Source organism: Alosa alosa, chromosome 8, assembly GCF_017589495.1.
Source record: "Alosa alosa isolate M-15738 ecotype Scorff River chromosome 8, AALO_Geno_1.1, whole genome shotgun sequence".
Taxonomy (NCBI): Eukaryota; Metazoa; Chordata; class Actinopteri; order Clupeiformes; family Clupeidae; genus Alosa; species Alosa alosa.
In genome coordinates this window covers 2,216,353-2,239,724 of record NC_063196.1, presented here as the reverse complement: position 1 = coordinate 2,239,724, position 23,372 = coordinate 2,216,353, and the positions used below count along the sequence as shown (strand labels likewise).

The following is a 23,372-nucleotide window of genomic DNA, read 5'->3' as shown; positions in this document are numbered from 1 at the left end:
CTGCTTTTCCGTTATTGTAGGTGCTTTGTGCCTTTGGCATTTGGAGGAATCTTCATTTTAAGTTGTTCCTGCTTTACATATGGGGAAAAGAATTAAGCTAAAAATAAGTTATTTTAAACTTTATTTACTTTACCCCTCATGGCAAGCCGTCTTCTTACAGCTGGCATTTTTCCTTGGGCTTGTGTAGTCCACTCAAACAAGAAGCAGTCATACTTATTGAAAAATAAAACACATATGCATGAGGAATGCTCCTAGGGTTGAAGCTGCCCTCATCTAGTTGATTTATAATGTTTGTGCAATTTAAAAAGAGAGACCATAAAAACTGCATAATGATGCACCTGAGGCCCAAACGCAATGAATGTCTTCTGGGGAGAGGATGTCAATTTTATGAAAGAAAAAAAAAACATCTGTCATAATAGTCATCTGCTGATTAATTTGATCCAGACAAACATGAGTAGATTACAGTTTCCACTGTAGACTGGCATGCTATGAGGTGCTAGCAGCTTATCTTAAAATACACTTTACACACAAACAATCATCTTCCTCTAAAGCACCTTTTTGTCTCCAAGAGGGTCATTCAGAGACCCCTGAAAATTGTAACCTTTGTAAAAAGGACCAGGAGATGAAATTCCAACAGTGAGCTGAGGGCTATAAGTTAATACTGATACTGAAGACTGATAACGTTGTGATAAGTAGGCTACTGTATACTAACTTTGCCAAGTTAACATGAATGCATCAATTTGGAACAAAGTTGTGTAGGCTAACACTGTGCTAGTTATAGTCTGCATGAACAGTCCTTGCACAAGTCACTGTTCTGATTGGCGTAGGGGAGGGACAGGCTGAAACCAACCTTTTTGAGAGAGCGGTGCAGGGAGAATGTGCTTTCCCCTGCGCTCATATCTGCAATGAAATAATGTATCTAGGCTAATCTTTATAGGCAATCACTGCGTGCTGCTATGGAAACAATGTCAACATATTAGAGACATTGTGAGTTAAGCAGGAATGGACGTTTCAGTTATTCAGTAACTGTAACTAATTACTGAAATGTGTTTCCTTACTTCGTTACCCAATAAAGTAACTAAATTACAGTAACGCATTACTATGTAACTGCTGTAGCCTACCTATACAATGTCCCAGTGCATTTAACTGTCAAATATTGCATTTCTAATATTAGAAATGTCTTAATGGCAGTATGTGTATTTAAAATTCTTCAACAGTATCTAATAGTTTGTATATGGATCGGTTTGCCACGCTTTGTGACTTTGAAAAGTTTCCATTCACTCAATTCAATTCAATTCAAATGGTGCTTTATTGGCATGACAAATATGACACTTGTATTGCCAAAGCAATTGTTACATAAAAGTACAGTATCAGGATCTAAGCAATTATACAGGTACAAGGGATAGGGGTACATGGACAAAGTGTAAAGACATTTTTTTATTTTTTATTTTTTGTCTGTGTCTGAGTACAACATATTGAGTTCAAGTTCTGAGTGACTCAACATAGGCAACAAACTTACAGACATACAATACATCAGGGCACAAATCTAAAGTGGACTGAGTAGAAACTTCAAGTATGGTACAGTATATACAACATGAGGGGACTGCGTTGAGTTAGTGTATGTGGCTGTGGCTGTGAGAGAGGGGGTGTGTGTGTGTGTGTCTGTGTCTGTGTGTGTCACATGTACACTCCACTCTTTTGATGTATAGCGCCACCTAGTTAAAAACTAAACGAGGCATTGTAATCACAGGTATCTTTGGCTGACAGGTTCAAAACTGCACAGAATTTGAAGTGTAGGATCATTATGACATGCTCTAAATGCATTCCAAGTATCGTGAAATTCCGTTCATGGGGGACCATACGTAAGGGATAATGTATAGAACACCGGTCATTACTGGGAAAATAAGTCCCGACAGGGCGAACCGGACCCCGACGCGCAGCGCTTTTTATACGTCTACTTGCCAAAACGGAATAATAAACTCCCCACGATATGACTTTAGCCTACATAACCTAGCCTATTTGTTACCGTTCATCGTGGCATTTGCTGAGAAACAAATAGTTCGCAACACACACTGCTGAACTTGAATCAAACATTCTTTAGAACACAGCTGATCAACCGTCTGCTTTCACGTTTGAATGAAGTTCCAGTCCTTGCGTAGTGATATGAAAGACATTAATCAGAAGCACAAAACCCGTTGCCATTGACAGCGGTGATTTAAATGCTTTGCCGGTGATTTATGTAGATTTAACATAGGCCCGAACGTTGGGAAGGCCCATTCATGTGAATGGAACGTTCTGCAGCACTCTGAAGAGCCGTGTAATAAGTAAGGGATAATGTATAGAATGCCGGTCATTATCGGGAAAGAGGTCCCGCCAAGGCGTCACCTATTGGCTGGGCACATGTACTACAGCGTTGTCACTCGTTTTAGAGTGAGGAGAGAGGTCATTTCTGAAAATAATGCCATATGGACGCTTAAGTCCTGCTTTCTTGAACTGGATCAAATTGCATTTGAGTTTGTGAGTGCTGTGTTTCAGTATAACTACAATAGATTGCAAGTCCCTGGATAACTAGGTGGTTGTGTTATGTTTTAGGTAGTGTAATAAGTTTTAAAATGATTGTTTGAGCAATATGTGAGTGAAGACTGCTTGAAAGGCAAGGGGTGTCAACATCAACATGCCCACTCAATTGATGTGATTTCTTCAGACAATTACTTGCAGTATTTACACATGGGTTCATTTGGGCAATCTCTGAACTTTGTACTGTTGAAAAGTCTTTTTTTTGTTTGCTCGCTAAACCATCATTCTGTTTCTCCTTTGCTTTTACTCACTTAACAGGAGATGATTATAGACAAGGTGAATGGACAACCAATCCCTCGGTACCTGATCTATGACATAATCAAATTCATGGTGAGTGTCTAGAGTACGTCAGTCAACACACACACACACAGACACACACACACACACACACACACACACACACACTTTGACACATACTTTAAGCCTACTGGTGCAGACAGTAGGCATCGCTTTCAAATGACCACTTCAGTCGTGCATTACGAGGCGTGAAGCTGCGTGAAGCTTTAGTACCACTTTCAGCCACTGTGCGTCGCTCTGCCACTGTACATCGCTCTGCCTGCCGCCCCTTCTGAAAAATAAGGAGGCTACCATTAAACATAATTGTTGCCGAGAGTAATCCCAGCCTACTTAACTCAATAACAAAAATAAATCATGCATAATTAAACATTACCTCGATTTAGGCTACTTGGGTATGGCTTAAGGCTTGACTGCACGGTGGTAACGAAAATCGAAATCCAAATTTGCTGTCTACATTATTGTCAGTGTTGGGGTAACGCAACTACGCAAATCAAAACAGTGGTGTGATAATTGAGCCAGTAGAGAAATAACTGTTCAGAATTAATCTGTAGCCTTGGGTAGGCTTCTGCAGAAAACGATGTTGCCGATTTAATACTATCTGGCGACGTTTTTAACAGGCTACGCAATAGAGGCTTAGACAACTATGACCCACGTTTTGGTTTCGTAAATTAATTTGCCCTAGGCCTACTTCTTGACTGCAATGTAGGCCTAGGGCAAAAGACTGCTTGACATGTCGTTTTTATTTTTCTGTACAATAAACAAATACATCTGCTTTATGCCGCAGAATTACATTCATATTTAGCTGACTTCTGCAGACGCGCAAAAAAACACTGCCAGGCCATCCTTAAAAATATTTTCGTTTGCCGTGACCCGACCGACCCTGTCAATTTAGAACCGACCCAAATATTTATTTTTTTCCCCTTTTAGTTTAGTTTTTTACTCTAAACAACCAATACAAATAAAATACTATTTATTTTAGTAGGCCTAAGTATTGAGAATATAAATTGCCTACATACAAACGTAGGCTCTCTTAAATAAAACCCTGTGGCGTCATCTCTACGCCATTGGTTTACACATGTCACACTATGGCCTATACGCTTCGTTTCATTCAGACAAACATCTCGACTCAACGCTTACTGTATTACTTGGCACGAAGCTCTGGAAGAACTGTGCCCAGATCTTTTCCCATTCTTTCTCCCCTCTAGTCTAACGGTGACCGTGTTGAAGAATTGAAATTGATTGTGGTCTATTCAGCATTTCTCAAAATATGGGCTTAACCCAGATTCGAACTCTTGACAGGGGACTGATAACTGCTGCTTTAGAACGGCGGCTGTCATCAGCCAGCCTTAACGCACTGCGCCACAGAATTGACAGCGTGGGTGAATAGGGATAAATAACAATAGAGTACACAACTGTTTCACCAGCACATTTAAATGGCTTGACTAAAACCGTGCATAACTGGAGGTACACCTGTTATCTGAGCAATCTGTATGTCCTCATTTTGCAAATGCAAGGACGATATGAGTCTGTTGCATTTCGTTAGATGTTCAAGTCACGCATAATGTTTGAAAACCACTGGCTCGTAATCACAATAATTTAACACAGGACAGTTGGATACTTCATCATGTTCCCATGCCTACATCTTGGTGAGTAGCATAGAGATCGTTAAAACAATAAATTATGGCTCTTCTTTTGGGACATCGAAAACTTATATTTTTAATAGGGTAGACTACCGTCGGAGATGCTGACTTGCAAAGGCCTCGGGATAACACGTTATCTCCACTATCATCAGTCAATGCCCCCTTGATCAAAGTGGGGAATGAAAGAAAAAGTTTAAAGGCTTAACAAGTTACCTGCAGTCCAGAACACACAGAATATTGCAACAGAAAGTTGCCTTTATAATCAACTACTATTTGTTCCAACAGCATTCAAACAAAGCCTTTATAAAAGTGAAAAAAAAAATATTCCATAAGAAGTAAAATAAAATACTGTTACTGTAGTAACTGTATCCCAAGCTTCAGCTCCCCCCCACGCCTGTGACAGGCAGGCATTGACACCGCTTTAAATTCTCAGCTTGTTTATACCCCACACTGAACGCGTAAGACCGCTAGGCCCAACACTGTGGGGTGCGGTAGCCTACTCTCTGGGATTTAAGTCAAGCAATATAACCATACAAATGTTTCAAAATGAGTAATTTCGGCTTTGTCTGAACTGGCCATTGTAGGCTACGTAAAAAATCCAATAATATCGGCAAATGTTTGTTTTCCAAAGTAAGAATTTCACTTCACCATGCACCTTCAACAATGAATAGCTCATTACACTTATGTTACTGTTGAACGTAGGCCTAACTGGTATCATTACAAACATTATTCTGTCTCCTAAAAACTGGCATTTTATGGCGTTGTCATGTAAGGTCGTTGCAAAATCTAGAGAAATGTGTGAGGTGGTCAGCGGGGGACAATTGAGACACACATTGGATTGTGTTATTACTTGAACATTCCACACTATCCACAGCTGTGTTATCGGTGGCAGGAGGATTACTGTTAGCGCAGCCTTTATATAAAATTCTTCAACAGAAAGCCTGCCTCGAATGCAGGCTTGCCCAAAATAAAGCCCTTTGGTTTGCGCTGCCTACAGTAAGTAGGTTCAATAACAGACCCGCCACAATGTGCGGTATGATGATTTTTTACGAGCAAGATGTTTTTTAATGTTCTTAAATAACAATGATCATCAGTAGCTTAATATTCGACCATTATTTTGTGTAAATGGGCTATGCATTGGGTTAGACACCAGGGGCCATATTCACAAAGCCTTTTATCTTACCACTAGGAGTAGGCTACGTCTAAATAGCAATAAAAGATTTTAGCTAGGAGTTTCTCTTATTAAGTTATTCACAAAGCCTTTCATACCTACTCTTAGTAAGGGAAAATGACAACTCCTGAACAGATTCTGGAGCTGAGCGCTCTAGAATCTTTGACTAAGAGTGAGTGAGTCTTCGTTACTATGGATAACGTTATTATGAGTGGCAGGTGACAGGTCTGAGAATGCGTGCGCTACACAAGGACGGAAGATGATGAATAACTGAATAAAAAGGCCTAGCCTAAATGAATCAAGAGTAAGGCAAAACAAATAGCCTAGTAGCCTAATGAAACATACGGATTGATGTAGGCCTAGTATCTTTGTAACATTATTAAATTAATCTGTTACTATGCCTATGCCTATGTTTGCAAAAGAGAACATTTTAATTTGATTCACAATAATGTTACATTTAATTTACATGTTGACAATGAGTAGCCTAGTTTTGGTTGTTGTTGGTGGCGTTATTGCATGTTAGTTATGCCTACAATGCAAAATTGCTTCCTCACGATTGGAAGCTCCTGTAGCCGCATAGGATTTTAAAACAGGCGAAATGCCACAAAACCGGTTTGTGAAGAGGTCTGTGAGTTAGGAGTCCTCTCGACTTCTTTTAAGCTGTCACAGCTGGTGGGAAGGTGTGATTTGTTGGGGGCAGGGCTGGATTAACTGGGCACAAATGTCTGATGGCCCCCCCTGCCCCCCAGTCAACGTGAATCGGGTGGTCAGTTAATAGGCCTATATCGTGAAGATTTTTCTTGCCATCTAAGGCACGAGCGCATCTGTGAGGCCAAGCCTCACCAAGTAGCCCGTTTGTTTACAACTAACATTACATTTAATTAAACTGCTTATGCCGAAGTAGTTTTCAACATTTTGAATATTAGTGTTGGGTGAATTAGGAAATGTTCTCAAAGTAGCCTTATGGCTGAAAGCCGCTTGGGATCCCCCCCTGTCAAGCAATATAACTATACAAACGTGCGCACTCATTGTTTCAAAAGGAGTAATTTCGGCTTTGTCGGAACTGAAGAGCTGTGGACGGCACGGCAGGGCATGCCCAATGAAAATAAAATAACGCAAGGCAACACAACACAGACCCCGCTTCTCTCGCGGCAGTCACTGACAGTAGCCTAGAATAAATGCATGGGGAAAAACACATCCCCATGACAAAGACATCGTAAAACACTGAAAGTTAATATTTTGTCACCAGTGTTGGGAGTAATGCATTAAAAAAGTAATGTAATTACAGTAATGCATTGCTTTTTGCTGTAATGCAGTAATGTAAGGCATTACCAATACAATTTCAGTAATATTTTACTCGGTACAATTCTCAGTAACTGAAGTTACTTTGCTTTTTAATCCAAAATTGAGAAATGACAGAGAAGATTATCCAAGAATTAAAAAAAGTCATCTATGCTGGTCCTGGAATTTAATTGCCTTGTTTAGATGACTGTAGAAAGGAATTTGAGTTATCTCTGCCATTCATGCAACATATCTAACATGGTTAGGCTATACTTCTCATTTCAAGCAGTGAGAATAACTAAAATTTTGCTTTTACAGACAAAGATCGTAGCCATTATTCTCAAACTATCCTCCTGCCGTGTAATGAGGTGCATTGAACACATGAAGATCTATTGAGAACACCAAATCCATATTTCCTGTTATTTTGGTGAAAGTAATGTAAACGTAGTGTAATCCCTTACAATTCAAAGACAGTAATATTGTAATGTAACAAATTACTTTGAGATGACTGTAACAAGTAATAAATAATGCATTACGCTTTTGAAGTAACTTGCCCAACACTGTTTGTCACTAGCAACATACATCTCTCCTTTGTCAAATGTGTTACGTTCCAAGTAGCCTAGTGCGTAATTCTGCTTCATAAAGTTGAACAAATACATTTGCTTATTTCACAGAAAAATATAAATAGCCAGTTTAGGGTCTACAGTGCAGAGTTGGTAAGTTATGGTAGGCCAACTTGGAGTGAACATTGAAACAGGGGAAATTCTTTCTCTAGTAGCTGAGTAGCCTGATGGTAGGCAGGTGCTTTCATTAGAAATACTGCGAACATGCAAGCCAATGAATCGTGCTCTCTCACGACAATCGCGCCGTTAAACTTAAATAGGTTAACATCACTCTAAGTTCGCCTTCAAGCAAGGAAAACGATGAACGAAGACATCTGTTTCGTTGGAAGGGCAAGGGGATAGCAACAGGGCAACACAGAGACAGGCCCGATGGCAGGGCTAATGTTATGAGAGTATTAAAATATGGGATATTCTACGGGAAAACATTAAAACGGCAAGACAGCGGGGGAAAGTTAAAATGCTTGATAAACATGGAAAAAGTTGGCATGCATTGTTTCGGTCCCCGTGCACAGGGATTATTTGTCATATTATTAACCACATATGATTTTGTGAAATTGTGCAAACAGGTGCAACACATTTGAAAAGGAAGGACTGGTAGCATGCAAGCTCCGGGAAAGATTGATTTAAGAACGTTATCACAGTCGTCTTAGGTGGTAAAAGCAGCCTTGGGCGGAAGACAGCGACAATTGGCAGGGGAGGGTCATGGTTTTTTTGACAATTCTGTCGGAGGGTCATTGAACAATTTCTAGCAGGCAAGGGAGGGTCATGCAACTTTTGACTGAAGCACTCAAAATTCCTCCGGTGGCCCCTTCAATAAATAAATTTAACAGTCCCTAGATTGCTGCTGGGCTATATGTCTTGGTTCATGTCTGTTAACAACTCATTGCCGTCAAATGCGTATCTCTCGGTTGCATCCATTACAAACAAACATGCAATGTGAACGTCTGGGATTGGGGAGAGCACTAAATGCTCTACTGAATAAGCACAAAGTCAAACCTTTAAATGAAAACACTCTTTAATAATCAAAAAAATAAACCGCTAATGAAGTAAACTTGTGACCATCAAAAATCGTTTATCGCCTGTAACTCCGTGATAACAGGACGTTACAGGAAGGCATTTGGCTGAGCAACGGAGGTTAATTTGCTCTATATTTTGTCCAAATGATGTCTGTCTATCATCGTTGCACTCGGAGAAAACTAGAATGTTTAATTTGTCCTGCGTTTCTTCTATGGCTGCAAAGCGGGATTCACTTCTTGAGTTAACCAAATATTTCTTTATTAGGGCAGGGCAGGCATATTTCTGGCTATTAAATGATTTCTAAACCAGTCTGCTAAAGTCTGTAGTTAAGTCTGTGTAGGGGTTTTCAGGCTCCATTTCTTTTTACGAGACACCCTGCTCACTTGAGACATCTGCCGGTTGTTTGGGTTGTTGCAGCGTCGTTGCAGCGTCACTGGAAAAATACAAATTAAAGTCGCGTGATCCCGCGCGCGGACCGCGAGGGAAGCTGGCCAAGTCGAAGCACTGCCCACTGTAGCAACCATATGTGTACTTCAAAAAAGTAATCCAAAAAAGACTTTGAATAATTTGAATTATATTTTCTAATTTGTACTGTGGAAATTAAGTTCTTAATCATTGCAATTAATAAAATAAAAAAACATGTTATTTTTTTATTCAGATGCTATAGTAACCTCAGTTGATCCCAACATGCTGGCTAAAGAAAGGGGCTAAATCACATTCCGAATCTAGCTAAAAATGTTGGCAAGGGAATCTAACATTGTCTTTTTTTTGTCCAAAGTACTCTTTGAACTCTTTCTCCCTGTTTGTTTTCCACCTGAGTGCTGTTTGTGACTGCCTTACATACAGGACAGTCACATTTTCCCTTAGAATTGATCTTTGTTATTTTACTACTTTATTTCACATTAATAAGCCTTTTAAGTTTATTTAGGATGTTGACTATATGAAATGCTGAAATGTCGGGCTGCTATTTTCTGATGTTGTCCTCTGTTAATTTATTAATGAACTTAGCAAATAGGTGCCTGGTGCCTGTAGGGGCACACTTGTTCCCTGGTCTTGGCTTCTAGCTCCTCCATCCTGCTTTCGATAGAGGCATGGCACGCGCAAGTCAGAAAAAACTCAGAGGTGCACGACCTGTCGGCGCAGGGCTGAAATTTGGCGCACACCAGTCGGATGTCATTTTGACAGAGAACATCTACTGATTCAAAAACAATCGTCGTCTAATTGGGCCACACATAATGCGAGCTGTGACAAGAGGATCTTTATGGCCATTTTTGTGGCATCATACTCTGAAAAGCCATTTTTAAACAGCAATATCTGGAAAACTATCTCACTTATAGCCTTCACATTTTCTACAGTCAATATCTGTTATTAATAGCGTCCAGACATGGAATGTCAGGGGTGTAGCTCAAGTATAACCTAGAATGGTAGGTACTTCAACTTCTTCCAAAATTTGGCTTGGCGAAATAAAATAGCACATTTGAAGAGTTGAGCCCCAAGTTTTTCAGACTTAGAAAACTTAGATTTTATAGTAAGCATCTCTGGTACCAGGTTAAACACTGTACAAAATGTGGTCTCTCTTAGATGATTAGTTTCACAGATATTGGCCAACTTCAGAGGCATATTCCAAAAAACTGGCAACAGGTATCAGGTGCTGACTTTTTTTGAATGATCAAAGTCTTCCCGTCGGGTTCGGGCAAAAATCTTCAGCTCTAATTTGGGAAGCGTTTGGCTCACTGCCCCTAGCTAATCCACTGTTTGCGATTTGGGGCTATAGCATATACCAGGCCAAGCTCTGTAGTGGTTGATTAAGCAATATAGCATGAGTGAGAGTGGTATTGGTAATTCGGTTGTTCGGGCGTTGCCACGAGGCCGGAGGCCGAGTGGTGCAGGCAAAAACAGCCGTGGGAATATCCATTACCAACTCCACGATCACAAGTGCTATATTGCTTTATACAACTTTTACGCATTAAAAATAGTTCCATTTTCAATAGAGAGTGTCTTGGTTGCCACGTAACCAACATTCCAGATCCCTCTCCAACGGGTCTTTGTGGTTTTTCGTGTCTTCGTTGAAAGACATTGTGAAATACGGACAGCCATTTTCATCCTGCTTTAAACTGAACGAGTCAGGCTGAAATGATTGAGCCCTGCCCAAAGTCCGTCAAAGCTGATCCCATATAGCTCCCCTTTGGTTGTTCTAATGGTGGCATAAAATTCCTGCAGTAGCCTACGTTTGCTTAATGGTGTTGCTTTCGTGCCGGGCGGGCTCTTTTCGATACAGTCCAGTTCATCTGCGCTGATGGAGACACACCTGGATGAAGATGCACTCTCCTCCCGCTTGACTGTCTGTTCCTCCTCATCATCCAACATTTCATATATTAACTCAAAAGTTATTTTAGGGAAATCGATCTCCATTTTTTTTCTCCAATATCCAATGCTACTCGCTTTTTTAAATTATGAGAACTTTAATTTAATTTTAATTTAACGGTTATTGCTACATTGTGTCAAATCTTCGCATTGTGTCTAGGGATATTCCAACTCCTGGAACGTCTCTCAGCCAATCAGAAACAAATAAATAGTTCAATAGAACCCAATTGTTGTATAATCAACGAAAAATACTGTCTCCACGGCTTATTTGATATGTTTTAAAGGAGCCCTATGCCGGTCGGGTTATTCCTTCGCTGTTTCTGGGTTTTCGCCTGATTTGGGCTTGCATTTTTCACAACATAGCTCCCCATGCAGCTTCGGTAGCAAGTGACTGCTACGCTAAACCCCCACTAGCTAGCGAGCTAGCCATCAAGAAACCAAGCTAAACACATACAGGGCTCTCAATAAAACGGTCGAGCAAACACATTGTTCAAGAGACTATCAAATCACATTACAAAAACGAAGTTCACCCAAGGGTAGGCTACTTACAATTTCAACAGCAACAAAGCCAAGTCGGAGTCCGTTTTGCAGTCTTCTTAGAAACTACAATCTGACTACATTTTCGAGGCGCGATTGGATACTTCCACTGAGTTACATCCGGATGTGTTCGGACCGCGACCAGAAAGTTGCATATTCGGTTTTTCCGCGGAGAAGCACTAGGGGAAGACGAAGCACCCACCAAATGACCCAAAAAGTGTTGTATAACCATCAGAACGACTCTCAACCTCCATAATTAAGGTCATTTTTGCTAAAATTGTTGCATAGGGCTTCTTTAATGCAGAAAAACACCCTGGGGTCACTTTAAGACGTTATATTAGTTAATGGTATTACATTAATAGTCATTCACTGCATCTTGGACAATGTTGGATAGCTACTCATTTTGAAGCTCCTAAGGTTGCTACCATTGGATTGAAAGATGAGTCACTGTTACTATCCATTGCATTTGTACTTTAATCGAAAAGCAGGTAATTAGTTTGTGGGGTAGAGTGTAAATGGCCTGAACAATTTGCTGCACCAGTTTATATATAAGCGCATGCAGGTGTAAACTTGCACGGGTCGCATGTGTTCGTTCATACCACCCACTCAAGCAAAGACCAGCTATTGTCCAGAGTTCAGTGTCAGTCTGAACATGGATAGAACAGCAGATTTGCTATGCACTGAGACTGAGATTTCCCTATGCTTATGCCTGTAATTGATAGGACTCTCATTTCATTCTAAAATAAGACTCTCATGCAGAACATGAAAGCAGAGTTGGGAGAAATGTCTTTACATCATGTCTTTACATCGCATACAGTATCTAACCACAAACATCATGTTGACACACACACGCATAATAAAGACACATATGCACACTTCAAACCTGGATTTATATTTATTTTATATTAGTTGATACCCTATCTAATACCTTTTCCCTTCTGCATGGCTATGCAGCATCATCACTGCAGTCCTTGATAAATATCTTGACTTTAATTTTTCTCAAATTTCCCTCACTGTCTGACTGGATGAAGACCCCTTGTAGAGTTGTTGTTAAGCCCTGTTTAAATCCCTCCATGTTACTTTAGAGTAAAAATAAAAAAAGCCTACTTTCGTTTGCTGATCCAAAATGAGTGGACATAGTCCATACCACCAATTTGCATTTGAAAGTAGTTTCTTAAACTTTCCTAGTCTGGTAATCTCAGCAATGCTGTGGAAGCACTTTGGATTTAGGAAACTTTATTAAGATGATTGTATGTGTTGTATTCCTTTGAGGTGAGTACTGAATTTGTTAGGGTGGGGAGTTTTATATGCAATTATTATTTATACTGTTTGTAGACATACAGTCCTCCCATATAATATTCAGCCAAACTCTTGCCAAGCACTCAGTTATAGACATTATGACCCTATTTTAAGTGCATAGTTTAGAGTGGGTCAGAGGTGCATCTTTCTTCTGGGTATGTTTCACAATTAGTATTTTGGATCTAACATGCAATTAATAAACCAAAAGAGCGGCATCTCCCTTTTTCTTTAAAAGCAAGGAGTGCTTGGACCTTGGCATATTGCTATTACAATGACAGATTTACCAAGTGATCTCATCTCTACAGAGGGAATAAACCTTTAGTACACCAACTTCTATGCAACAGCAGGATATCACCAAACTTGCTTTGTTGAAGCAGTTGTGTGAGTGTAACAGGCAAAGAATGCACCCATTCTGCACCCACCTAGGCATATTTTAGGCTAGGATTTGAACTTTAGGATTTCTTTAAAAGAATTTAGCCATTTACTTTCTAGTAATGGCTGCCAAGTTACAATCAAAAGAATAAAACCATTAAATGTGGTGTAACTCTAAAACAGCACTCACCCCAATAACATTTAAATGCATTAATAACAACAAATTCAGCCAAGCATGTTGGGTAATGAACACTCGGCACAATCTTTGCATCGTGTTACTAGGGGCTCATTGCTAGGGAATCGATACTGGGCAGTTCAGAAGCTAGAGGCTAGCTCTTGATAATGCACTCTTTAAACAACAGTGAAATGAGTGCCACTGACTTCAGATCAGGTTTTTCTTTGTTAATTGCTCATTCACTTTTAGCCTCAAGATAGCACCAACATACGCCAACCTAAACCTCATGATAGCCTCATAACCACATTGCCCATGGGCATACCAAAGAGAGATGTGGTTAATCCTATTCAGCTTTGTTGTTTAATCTTGGAGATGCAATCTGTAATTTGTCTGTTGTTATTTGATTACTTTTTCTGCCAGGAGACTTTCATACATGATCCAGTAGTGGTCTGCCTGTTATTGTGGCTATGCCACAGAATTGATGCGTCATCTCAAGCCAAACATCCATCCTTAGACAGGTAGAAGCTGTAGAAGAACATAGAACATTAGAGGCAGCTGTTGCTATGGTGACTAGCTGAGAGTGCCTATGAGACTGAGAGTGAATGTGAGAGGGAGATTAAACCAACGTTCATTACCCCTGGCACGTCGCCACAAGCCTACTGATGCACACTCTGCAGTGACAGCACTCAATCTCATACACGGTCTTCTCATACTATCCTCAGATCTCTAACGACAAGTGTGCTGTTTCCATGGCAGTGAGTTGCCACTCAGGGAGAAATAAACAGCAAAACAAATTAGCTTAGGGAAAACGCCTGCTTGTGAGAGGTAGGCAATTATGTGTTATTCAGTCTGTATTACTTGACACTGTAATTTTGGAAAATTACAGGCAAAAGTTAAGCCAAACCAACCGAGTTGATAATGCGTCGTCATGAAATACATTATGGATAACATCAATTTATGATTGCTTATTGACTCGCATAAGTTGGGTAATCAGTGTAGTGTCACAGATTTCAAAACAAGATCTATGTAACACTGGCAGGAAGATCAGTTTCATTCTGTTGAATTATGTGATTTATATACTACCATTAACAATCAGCATTGTCTTAGGATACTAAGGCCTAATGTCCCCCAGACCAAGCCCTTGGCAACAGTGGTAAGGGACAATTCATTTTTAGTTGATGAGGTGGAAAGGCATTTGCTTGCCCTTTGAAAGGGAGAAAGAGGAAATGAAGAAGGCCATGAAAGCAGGAGCAGAAATTATGTCGACTAAACAACAGATGGTAGATGGAAAACAGAAAAGCGTTAGATTGTGTACAGTACAGTATATGCATTTAGAATTACCATGAACCAAAAAAGGAGTACACAGTAAAAATGAAATGATTTGCGCCTGTATGCTCTGACAGGCCTGTACTGTTATTGTTGTTATAGTGTTATTCAACTTATAAAAACTGATTAATTAAAAACATGCACAAGATGTAGTGGATTGAGATGGTGGTGCTCCATGGTTCTGGGGGCTTCACTTTTGTATAGTGCTTACTAATGAATTCAGCCATATGGTACCTGACTGGGCTACACTATCTTACTAATGAATTCAGCAATATGGTACCTGACTCTGCTACACTATCAAAAATCACCTGTGCCTTCTCTCTCCAGAAATAAGACAGTGCTTCGTCTGGTGCAGAGTGTAGTTGGGCTCTCATCTATCACATACACTCATTTTAAGTGCATTAATTGACTTTTAAAAGTTGGAAAGCCATCTAGTGCTTATGCTCACTGCAAGCCTCAAAGATGCATAGAACATGTTTGATTTTGAGTTGACAGCATACTGTATGACTTTTCACAGTTTAAAGAGAAAATATAGTGTTTCATGTAGGCCTTTTTTTAAACAGCTATAGGTACATAAATAAGGTGTTACATTTAGTAGCATCAGTGGTGGGTATAAAAGGATGAAATGTCACCTGCAGAAGTTATGGTAATGCAATAATAATAATGCAACAATACATCTGCACTCAACTGTGTGTGAGAGTGCTCTTGACTGTGCACAGATTCTGTTCTTATCTTATATACAGGTAAACTTTGGGTTTTAAGAACAGATACTTTCATAAGAATGGTTGTGGAATGAGGTCCAGTGTTCATGTTTGTCCTTAAAGTCCATTGCGTTGTCCATTTTAAAGTCCATTTTGCTTTGGTACAACCCCCAAATCCAACTTTTATATTTGCACCAGATATGTACTAAATCTCACATTTACATGATTTTTATAGCTTAAACTGAGTTAAAAGCTACAGAGTAGAAATGGCTTTTGAGATGGTATTTGAAAATATTTAGAGAAGGGGCCCGTCTAATGTAGAGGGGGAGTCTATTCCAGTGCTTGCAGGCCATAGCAGCAAAAGCATGGTCTCCTTTACATTTGTATTTGGTTTTGGGTACAGTCAGCAGAAAAAGATCAGAAGATTTGAGACTTCTTACAGGGCCGTATTTGTGTAATTGTTTTGAGAGATAGATGAGGGCTTTGCCATTGAAGCATTTAAGGGTCATTAGCAAAATCTTAAAATTAATTCTATGGTGAACAGGGAGCCAGTGATGGGAGGCTAAGATGTGAAAAATGTGTTCTTGCTTATGGGTACCAGTTAAGAGGCGAGTTGCTTCATAGGTCCCGATATTTAGACTTAATAGCCACTCTACCAGCCAATCAGAAAAGAGTATTTCTTCTATCTGGGTGATAATTACTTCTAACAATGTCTTTGCATCTTGTTTGTTCAAAGTCTATTGTCAAAAAATCACAAATCAACAACTCCATTACTTGTTATTCATGCAATTACCAACAATAATGCGTGACTTATGACTATGAGTATGATAAAACTGGGTTGTTGGTTTTAGTTTGTGTCATCTTTCTTTCTCAAATGTCTTCCAGGACAATCCTGTGGGCCAATGTGATTTCAACACCCGGCTCTTCTGTATGGAGAAAGAGATCATATTTCCTAGGCAAGAGAAGATGAAAACAGGACAGATTGACAAAACCAAGGAGCCCTTCAGTGTCCGAAACAAACCCTTTTTCGACATACATGCCACAAGAAAGGTAATGAAACATATTGAATCAAATTTTCATGCAATCTTACTCATATTGTTATGTTGTTAATTCATTTATGTGGCCAAGTAAGTTTTAAGATGAAGTTTTATTGATGTTTATTAACATCAATTAGAGCCCGATTGACGTGAAGTGCGTCAAAAAACACACCCATTCTTCTCTGTTACATTGTTGCGCAACTATTAGTTGCAGCGAGATGATTTATTGCGTGACCAAACAGAAGTGGGGCTTTCCAGCCTACTTCCCACTTGTCTGTACGATCAAGTATGCAAATTTAAAAAAATCATGAAATTAAATCAAATTGCATCATATTTACAGTCTATACTGCTCTACGTTCACCTGCACACCCATTACTCCCGTTTGAATTACTTGCGAACCCGTGATCGCATAGATATGACACACATGTCAGATGAAAGAGGAGACACACAGCTATCCATTGATACCAAGTACATCGATCTTTCTGGCTTATAAAAACAGAGGAAGTGACAACAAAATAATAACGTCATATAGCTCAAACTACCAGTGCGCACCCATTACTCTCGTTTGAATTACTCGCGAACCTGTGATCGGATAGATATGCCACGCATGTCGGATGAAAGAGGAGACACAGAGCCATCATTATTGATACCAAATACATCCTTCTAGGTTATAAAACAGATGAATTGACAGCAAAATAATAACTTCATATAGCTCGACTTACCCCATGTTTTTGTGGCAAAGCATGTTCATAATCCAACACTATCATGTGTTTCTCTATGGCGAAGCAAATTCATAATCCGGTTTTGAGATCCTAGCAAATTCCTGCATGGTATCCAATTCCAGGCTCACATTGCATCCCAATTTGTTCGACAAAGAAACACTTATTTGCCTTTGCAGTTAAACCTAGCAGTTAAACCTACAGTTAAAACCTAGCAACCAGCATAGCAACCACCATACTACTCTACTACTCTAGCAACAGTCAGTCAGTTGTCATCAACTTTGACTCCCGTCAACTGTTTCCTCTGCTCACAACTGTTTCAAAACTAGATGTACCGCATAGCGGGACAAAATACGACCGCCGCTCAGTCCTGTACATCCGTTCCGCGAAAATAAATCACACTTCAATTTGTCTCCATATTTTACTCCATCCCCCACTCTTGAAACTTTTTGAGTGTGTGTGTGCGGCTGCACAGAAAGTAGCCTACTGGTGCTGAAAAGGTGAATAGATTGTAGAATAGCCAAAGAAGATGTAGCATTGTTATAAAACCTTTAAAATCTCTAAACAATCACAAGTAGGGCAGTTCATCCATTGCAACTGGATTGATGAAAGGTCACTTACACCTGTAGGCTACATTGTATTTGGGAAAAGCAAAAGGTATCAGCATAATGTTTGTTTGTTTATTTATTTATTTATTTATTTATTTATTTATTTAAAAACAAAAACATCTCTGTCAGTTCCATGCCGTTTTCAACAGCTATCAAAAACAAAGGTCATTTTTGGATGGATGGATTTTTTGTGAATGTTTCTTCTTCTACATAAGATTTTAGTCATCTTTAGTTCATGTAATACTTTATTGTCAATGCACAAATTAAGTAACAGTCTGAAACGAAATGCTGTTTTACATCTAACCAGTGGTGCAAATAACTGACATGTCCAAATGGGCCTTGATGAAATGCATCGCTAGACTGTTCATACACATTTTAACGGGCCAAAGTTGAAGAGCTGTTGTCCGTTATTGTTTGTGCAAATATAGGCTGATTCATGTTCCCTTGCATTGTGTAACTGAGGTCCATGGCTAGTCTGGCTTTCACCAGACCAAGCTCAATCTTTTAAGAAATCAAAAAATAAATAGCGGGCAGATCAGGCTGGGTTCACCCAGCCTAGTCCATAGGCACCGATATTGTTTAATTTTCGATTGAGATATCCACGCTCTGGCTATTCTAAATGCAAAAATGCATCAGGGAGTTATGACAAAACTGTAACTAACAAACTAGATCCTAATAGAAAGCTGTTAGCGTCCCTAAGCTACAGGTAGGCTTATACGGTAGGCCTATTTACAACATAAATTGTCAATAGGCTATGCTGGCGACACAAATAAAATCTCCTTTGGAAACCAATGGCTTACGCCTTACAGTATCAAGCGGACTTAAATTGCCATATCGTGGCTTAAAAGTTGTAATAAAATTAACGCAGCTCCATGAGTCAAGGAAAGCTGAATGAAGTAGCCACTTCTAAATGGGACCCACTACACAGTAGCTTAAGGTGTGTTGCTAAAGCAGCCATAATGAAATGAAGGTGTCATTGTTTGGATACTTCACACACACATGCTTTTTAATTTCACAGACTACAACTACCAAGCTGGAATCAAAGCACATCGATTCCCCTCTCACACCCTGCACACACTTAAAACAAAATAAACAGGCGCCTCAGTCACGATGTATAGGCAAAACTGTATCAGACCGGTGTAACGTTGGTAAATCTTCCATTGCACAGAATGATTTTTGTAGCACGTGCAACAAATGACAGTCAAAAGATACAATTACAGTGCTGCTATCAATTTGCTTGTTATAACCGCATTTATAGTTTTCTACAAATGCAATCAATTAAATTGGCCTCCATCACTCAACCAACGCTAACGGTAACATTACCTAGATCCTTATTAATATTATAAGATTAACGTACCTGCAGTAAAAACCAAGCATGTCCGATAAACATCCTCAGATTTATTTCGGCTTCAAGAAGAAATGGGAATTACATTTCATGTGAACATCATCCTATCCTTATTAGACATTCTCTGCTGTAAACTACAGTCCTTGTAGGAAGCGTCCATTGATTTTCTAACCCACTTTGAACTTCCAACAAAATTACGTCTCACTGCAACGATGCGCCATCTAGTGGACAAACGACTACTTATCGCCAATACTGGAAATGCAGCCATGATTATGATGATGAATATTTATTTTGGCTTTCTTTTAATCCTACTGAATTTGTAATTATGTATCGGCCGTTCTAATACCGATAGTATGTGGGTGCCTGTGTGTGTGTGTGCATGTGTATATGTGTGCACCGCAATCTACAGGCCAATGAGTGTACAGTCACTAAATGTACACATAACCTAATTTTTAGACCCCCATGGATGAAATTCTACGAAACTTGGCATACCCCAGAGAATGCCAGGTCAATCATACACATAAAATTTGGTGCAGTTCTGAACATCTTAACTGAAGATAGGGCGATTTAAAGCAGAATAATATTGCAATTTCATTTTTACCGGGGTGCAAATCACAAATGAGTGATTATGGGCCAGATTGATGTGGGCCCTTGAGACCAACATACCATAAAAGATTCTTCATCCTCAGTGCCACGGTTCAGGTAGTTATTTAGGAAAAACTGTGTTTTTTGCGGTTCGGGGGGCCCAGCACGGGGGGGAGTGGGCCCGGGGGGACTAAAACGAAATTTTTTCGTAAAAGTCTAGTGGGGCTACATGCCCACCAAATTTCATGTGCCCCGTGGTTCGGGTGTCCCGGTATCGTTAACCAAAAATTCAGGAAGTAGATGATGGGGGACTTTGACAATCCCTATATGACCGCTTCGCTAGCGGCAGTCATAATAAAACTCCTCACTACAATATTTCCATTTTAAATAATTTAACCATTTTAACTATCCAACTATTGTTCAGCCTTTCAAACTGTCAGTTGTCATCAACTATGACTCCTGCCAACTGTTTCCTCTGCCCACAACTGTTTCAAAATAAAAGTCATCACTACAATAATTCTATATTAATTTTTTTTACCAATTTAACTATCCAACTATAACTGTTCAGCCTTTCAAACTGTCAGTTGTCATCAACTATGACTCCCGCCAACTGTTTCCTCTGCCCACAACTGTTTCATAATAAAAGTACTCACTACAATAATTCCCTATTAAATAACCTAACCATTTTCACTATCCAACTATTTAACTGTTCATCCCACCATTTCTCTATCTGACCTCCATCTTTTTACTTGGATGAGATTTTAAACAATATTCAACAATATTTTATTCAGCAGCCATTTTTCCATTTTCATGCACTCGTAATTCCCAGGAATTACATTCTCTAGTTGATATTGCAATTATGTAAGGGATAATGGACGACACAGTGGTCTGTTCACAGATGTTAATGCACGGTCGAGGTTGTAAAACGGCCCCGACGCGAAGCGGAGCGGAATTTCTGTGAACAGACCACCGTGGAGTCCATTATCCCGCTTATTCCACTGTTGCCACTTGCGTTGTGTTCATTTCCTGTTACAATTTAAATGTTTTAATCGCTAAAACTGTCTTGTTTGTAGAACTAATTTCTTCCGACACATGTCAACTAATTTCTCAACTTGCAGGACAAACTGCCGTTACTAGTTCTAAATGGATGGTTGCTACGGCCAAAGGCCAGTCGTTAGTTCTATCTATCCTGTTGTCAAGCGGGCGTATCCCGCTCTGATGAACTTTAGCTTTGAAACATCACTATTTTACTTAGCCTGCTGTAATCCATCTAGCTAAAAGCCACCTCCGTCATATGCTACAATGTTAGTATGTTCTGAACGTCTGCATTTTACAGCTCGGATGCAACGTGACAGTTCATTTAAACTTCACAACAAGTTCGGCGAATTAATATACAAGTGTGATACGGCCAACAAAATGGATCTACTTCATAGGTGTGCAAATAACATACGGTTAATGGTCGTTCTAAATTACGTAGGACAATGGGAAATTCGACCAAGCAGTGGAATAATAATACATAAAATGGTAGTAGATATGGGTAGCCTAGATTCTGCTGAAAAAAAACAATACAGTAGCATCTGAGATTGGCACTTACAATGACCAGGATAAATGCTTCTAACTAAAGGTAGTGAGAATGCCCTTAAAATAGTCTAGGGCTCATAGAGTTAATGACTGATTGTATTAACACACATCTATGAAAGGAATTCATTTATAGATTAGTTGTGTTTTTTGTTTTTGTTTTTTTTAAACCATGTATGTTAATCGTACATCTATGTAAGCATTTTTATCAACTATCCATCAGATCAGTTATTCATTCATTGAGTTCAACATCAGAAATAAAATTAAATAAAAATGGTTGTCTGTAGGGCCTTGGTAAGTATGGGTATTGGGCCTTGTTGCTGATGGAGCTGCTGTAGTGTCCCAAGACCAAAAATACATTCAGACCCCCTGATATGCTTTGAAGTTTTACCATAAGGCTGCAGGGCTGCGAATTTAAAACAAAAATCTTCAAGGTCATCAAGCCTTTAGCTTGACATGATCATATTTCAGCTTTGTCTCACTGTACATTCATTTTAGAAGCTTGTGATGTTTTGTCATGGTAACAGGCAAGGGGCAGTAGTCTTTTAAGCTGTGTTGACCAGCCTGTTAAGACGTTTAGACATGACCGTATTCAGGACATATCTCTTATCTCTTTGTAGCCAAGTTTTGCCTTTTAGTCATTGTGGAGCATGAATTACATTTTTAACCTCTGGCTAACCCCTGATCCCTAATTGGTTGCCTCATGTCTGATTCTTTGTCCCACATCCCTCTTTCTTTGAGATGGATAAATCCAGTCTTGTTTGGGATTGGGCGTCTGTTGGGATGTTCCTATGGTGAAGTCATCAGTGCTTCCATCTTTATTTGAGAGTGTCTTTGTTCTCCACTCCTGCCATCTGCCCCTAGAGTACAGCAGCATCTCTGTTCTTCAGGCTGAGAAGGGCCATAGGAGCAAGGGCCCTGCTTGGCCCTATTTCCCAAGTCTCAACCATATTTCCAAAATAAGATCATCAACATTTCAGATTTTGTTTTGAATACTTACATTTGTGATAGACTTGTAACTAAACGTAATAGGATTTATGCATTCTATCATGTCATGCTATGTGGAATCCCATGGAATTGGATTAGTCTTTAATGTGATGTGTTTGGAGGGTCTATACATTGTGTTTTCAGACAGAAACCATGGAGGCTATATGGAATTATTTCTGACTGACAGAGTGTAAAAAGGCTCATACTGATCCACTCTTCTTAAAGTGAGATGTAGCTGTTGACCTAATTAAATACAGGTGGAGAGCCATAAGCATACACATCAGGTGTGAACACATAGCATTTCCTTTCAATAGCCAAAGGCCTTTCTTACATGATGGCATTTAAAATACTTTACCTAGAGCAAAATACTTTCAGAAGTTGAAAAGAGTTCAATTTTTTTTTAAAAAAAGGAATTAGCCATCAGTTAATTAATCAGATTAGTAACATTGGGCTGCTTGTGACAAGTGATCTGTCTGTGTGAAGTAGTGGTTTAATAGCTTTGCGATGAAAAGAACTGTGTTAATCACTGTGTAATCACTGTGTAGAAAGTGATTAAAATAGCCCATGCCTTACCAAATCAATGTACAATAGATATACCTACTACCATGTCAGGTCATTCCAAGTCCATCTATGCAGAACCTTTTCTAAAAGTAATATTCATTATTTATTGCAAATTAGTCCTCTACAGTGGGGGCAAAAGAGGTAGTTGGTATAGCAGGTGATGTCACTACCTGTAACTTGACTTTCACCTCACAATGGCTCTCAAGGTCTCTTGATGATTTGCCATCCTTGTCTCTGTTTTGGAAGTGGCCGCAAAATTCTAAAACCACTAGCACTTGCGCTTGCAATTGCCAGAGGCCTGAGCATGTCCTACAAAGTAGGCATTGTGCTAGCTATCCCACTGTCACTGGCTGTTGAGGCACATACGTCATTGTTGTATTGCTGTATGTAAGCTTTAATACAGGATTCAGTGCATTTGTAGAAGTTACAGCACAGTTACAATACAATCCTAAGATTATTACTAACTATTATTATTGGAATTAAGTTTATGTTGTTAATTATGCAAATGTATTATTAATAATTGTTAAAAATATGATGAACTTGCATTATAGTACACACACAAATACTCAAAG

At 39.4% G+C, this 23,372-nt stretch overlaps 1 protein-coding gene across 1 annotated transcript in view; it reads left to right on the top strand.

Annotated features, from left to right (window-relative positions):
- The window catches only part of rngtt (RNA guanylyltransferase and 5'-phosphatase), a 95,805-nt gene that overhangs the window by 46,082 nt on the left and 26,351 nt on the right, over positions 1-23,372 (top strand). The window contains exons 10-11 of the mRNA XM_048250386.1: positions 2,836-2,907; positions 16,266-16,430. Of these exons, the coding sequence (XP_048106343.1) occupies positions 2,836-2,907; positions 16,266-16,430 (237 nt within the window). The remainder of the gene's footprint in view (positions 1-2,835; positions 2,908-16,265; positions 16,431-23,372) is intronic.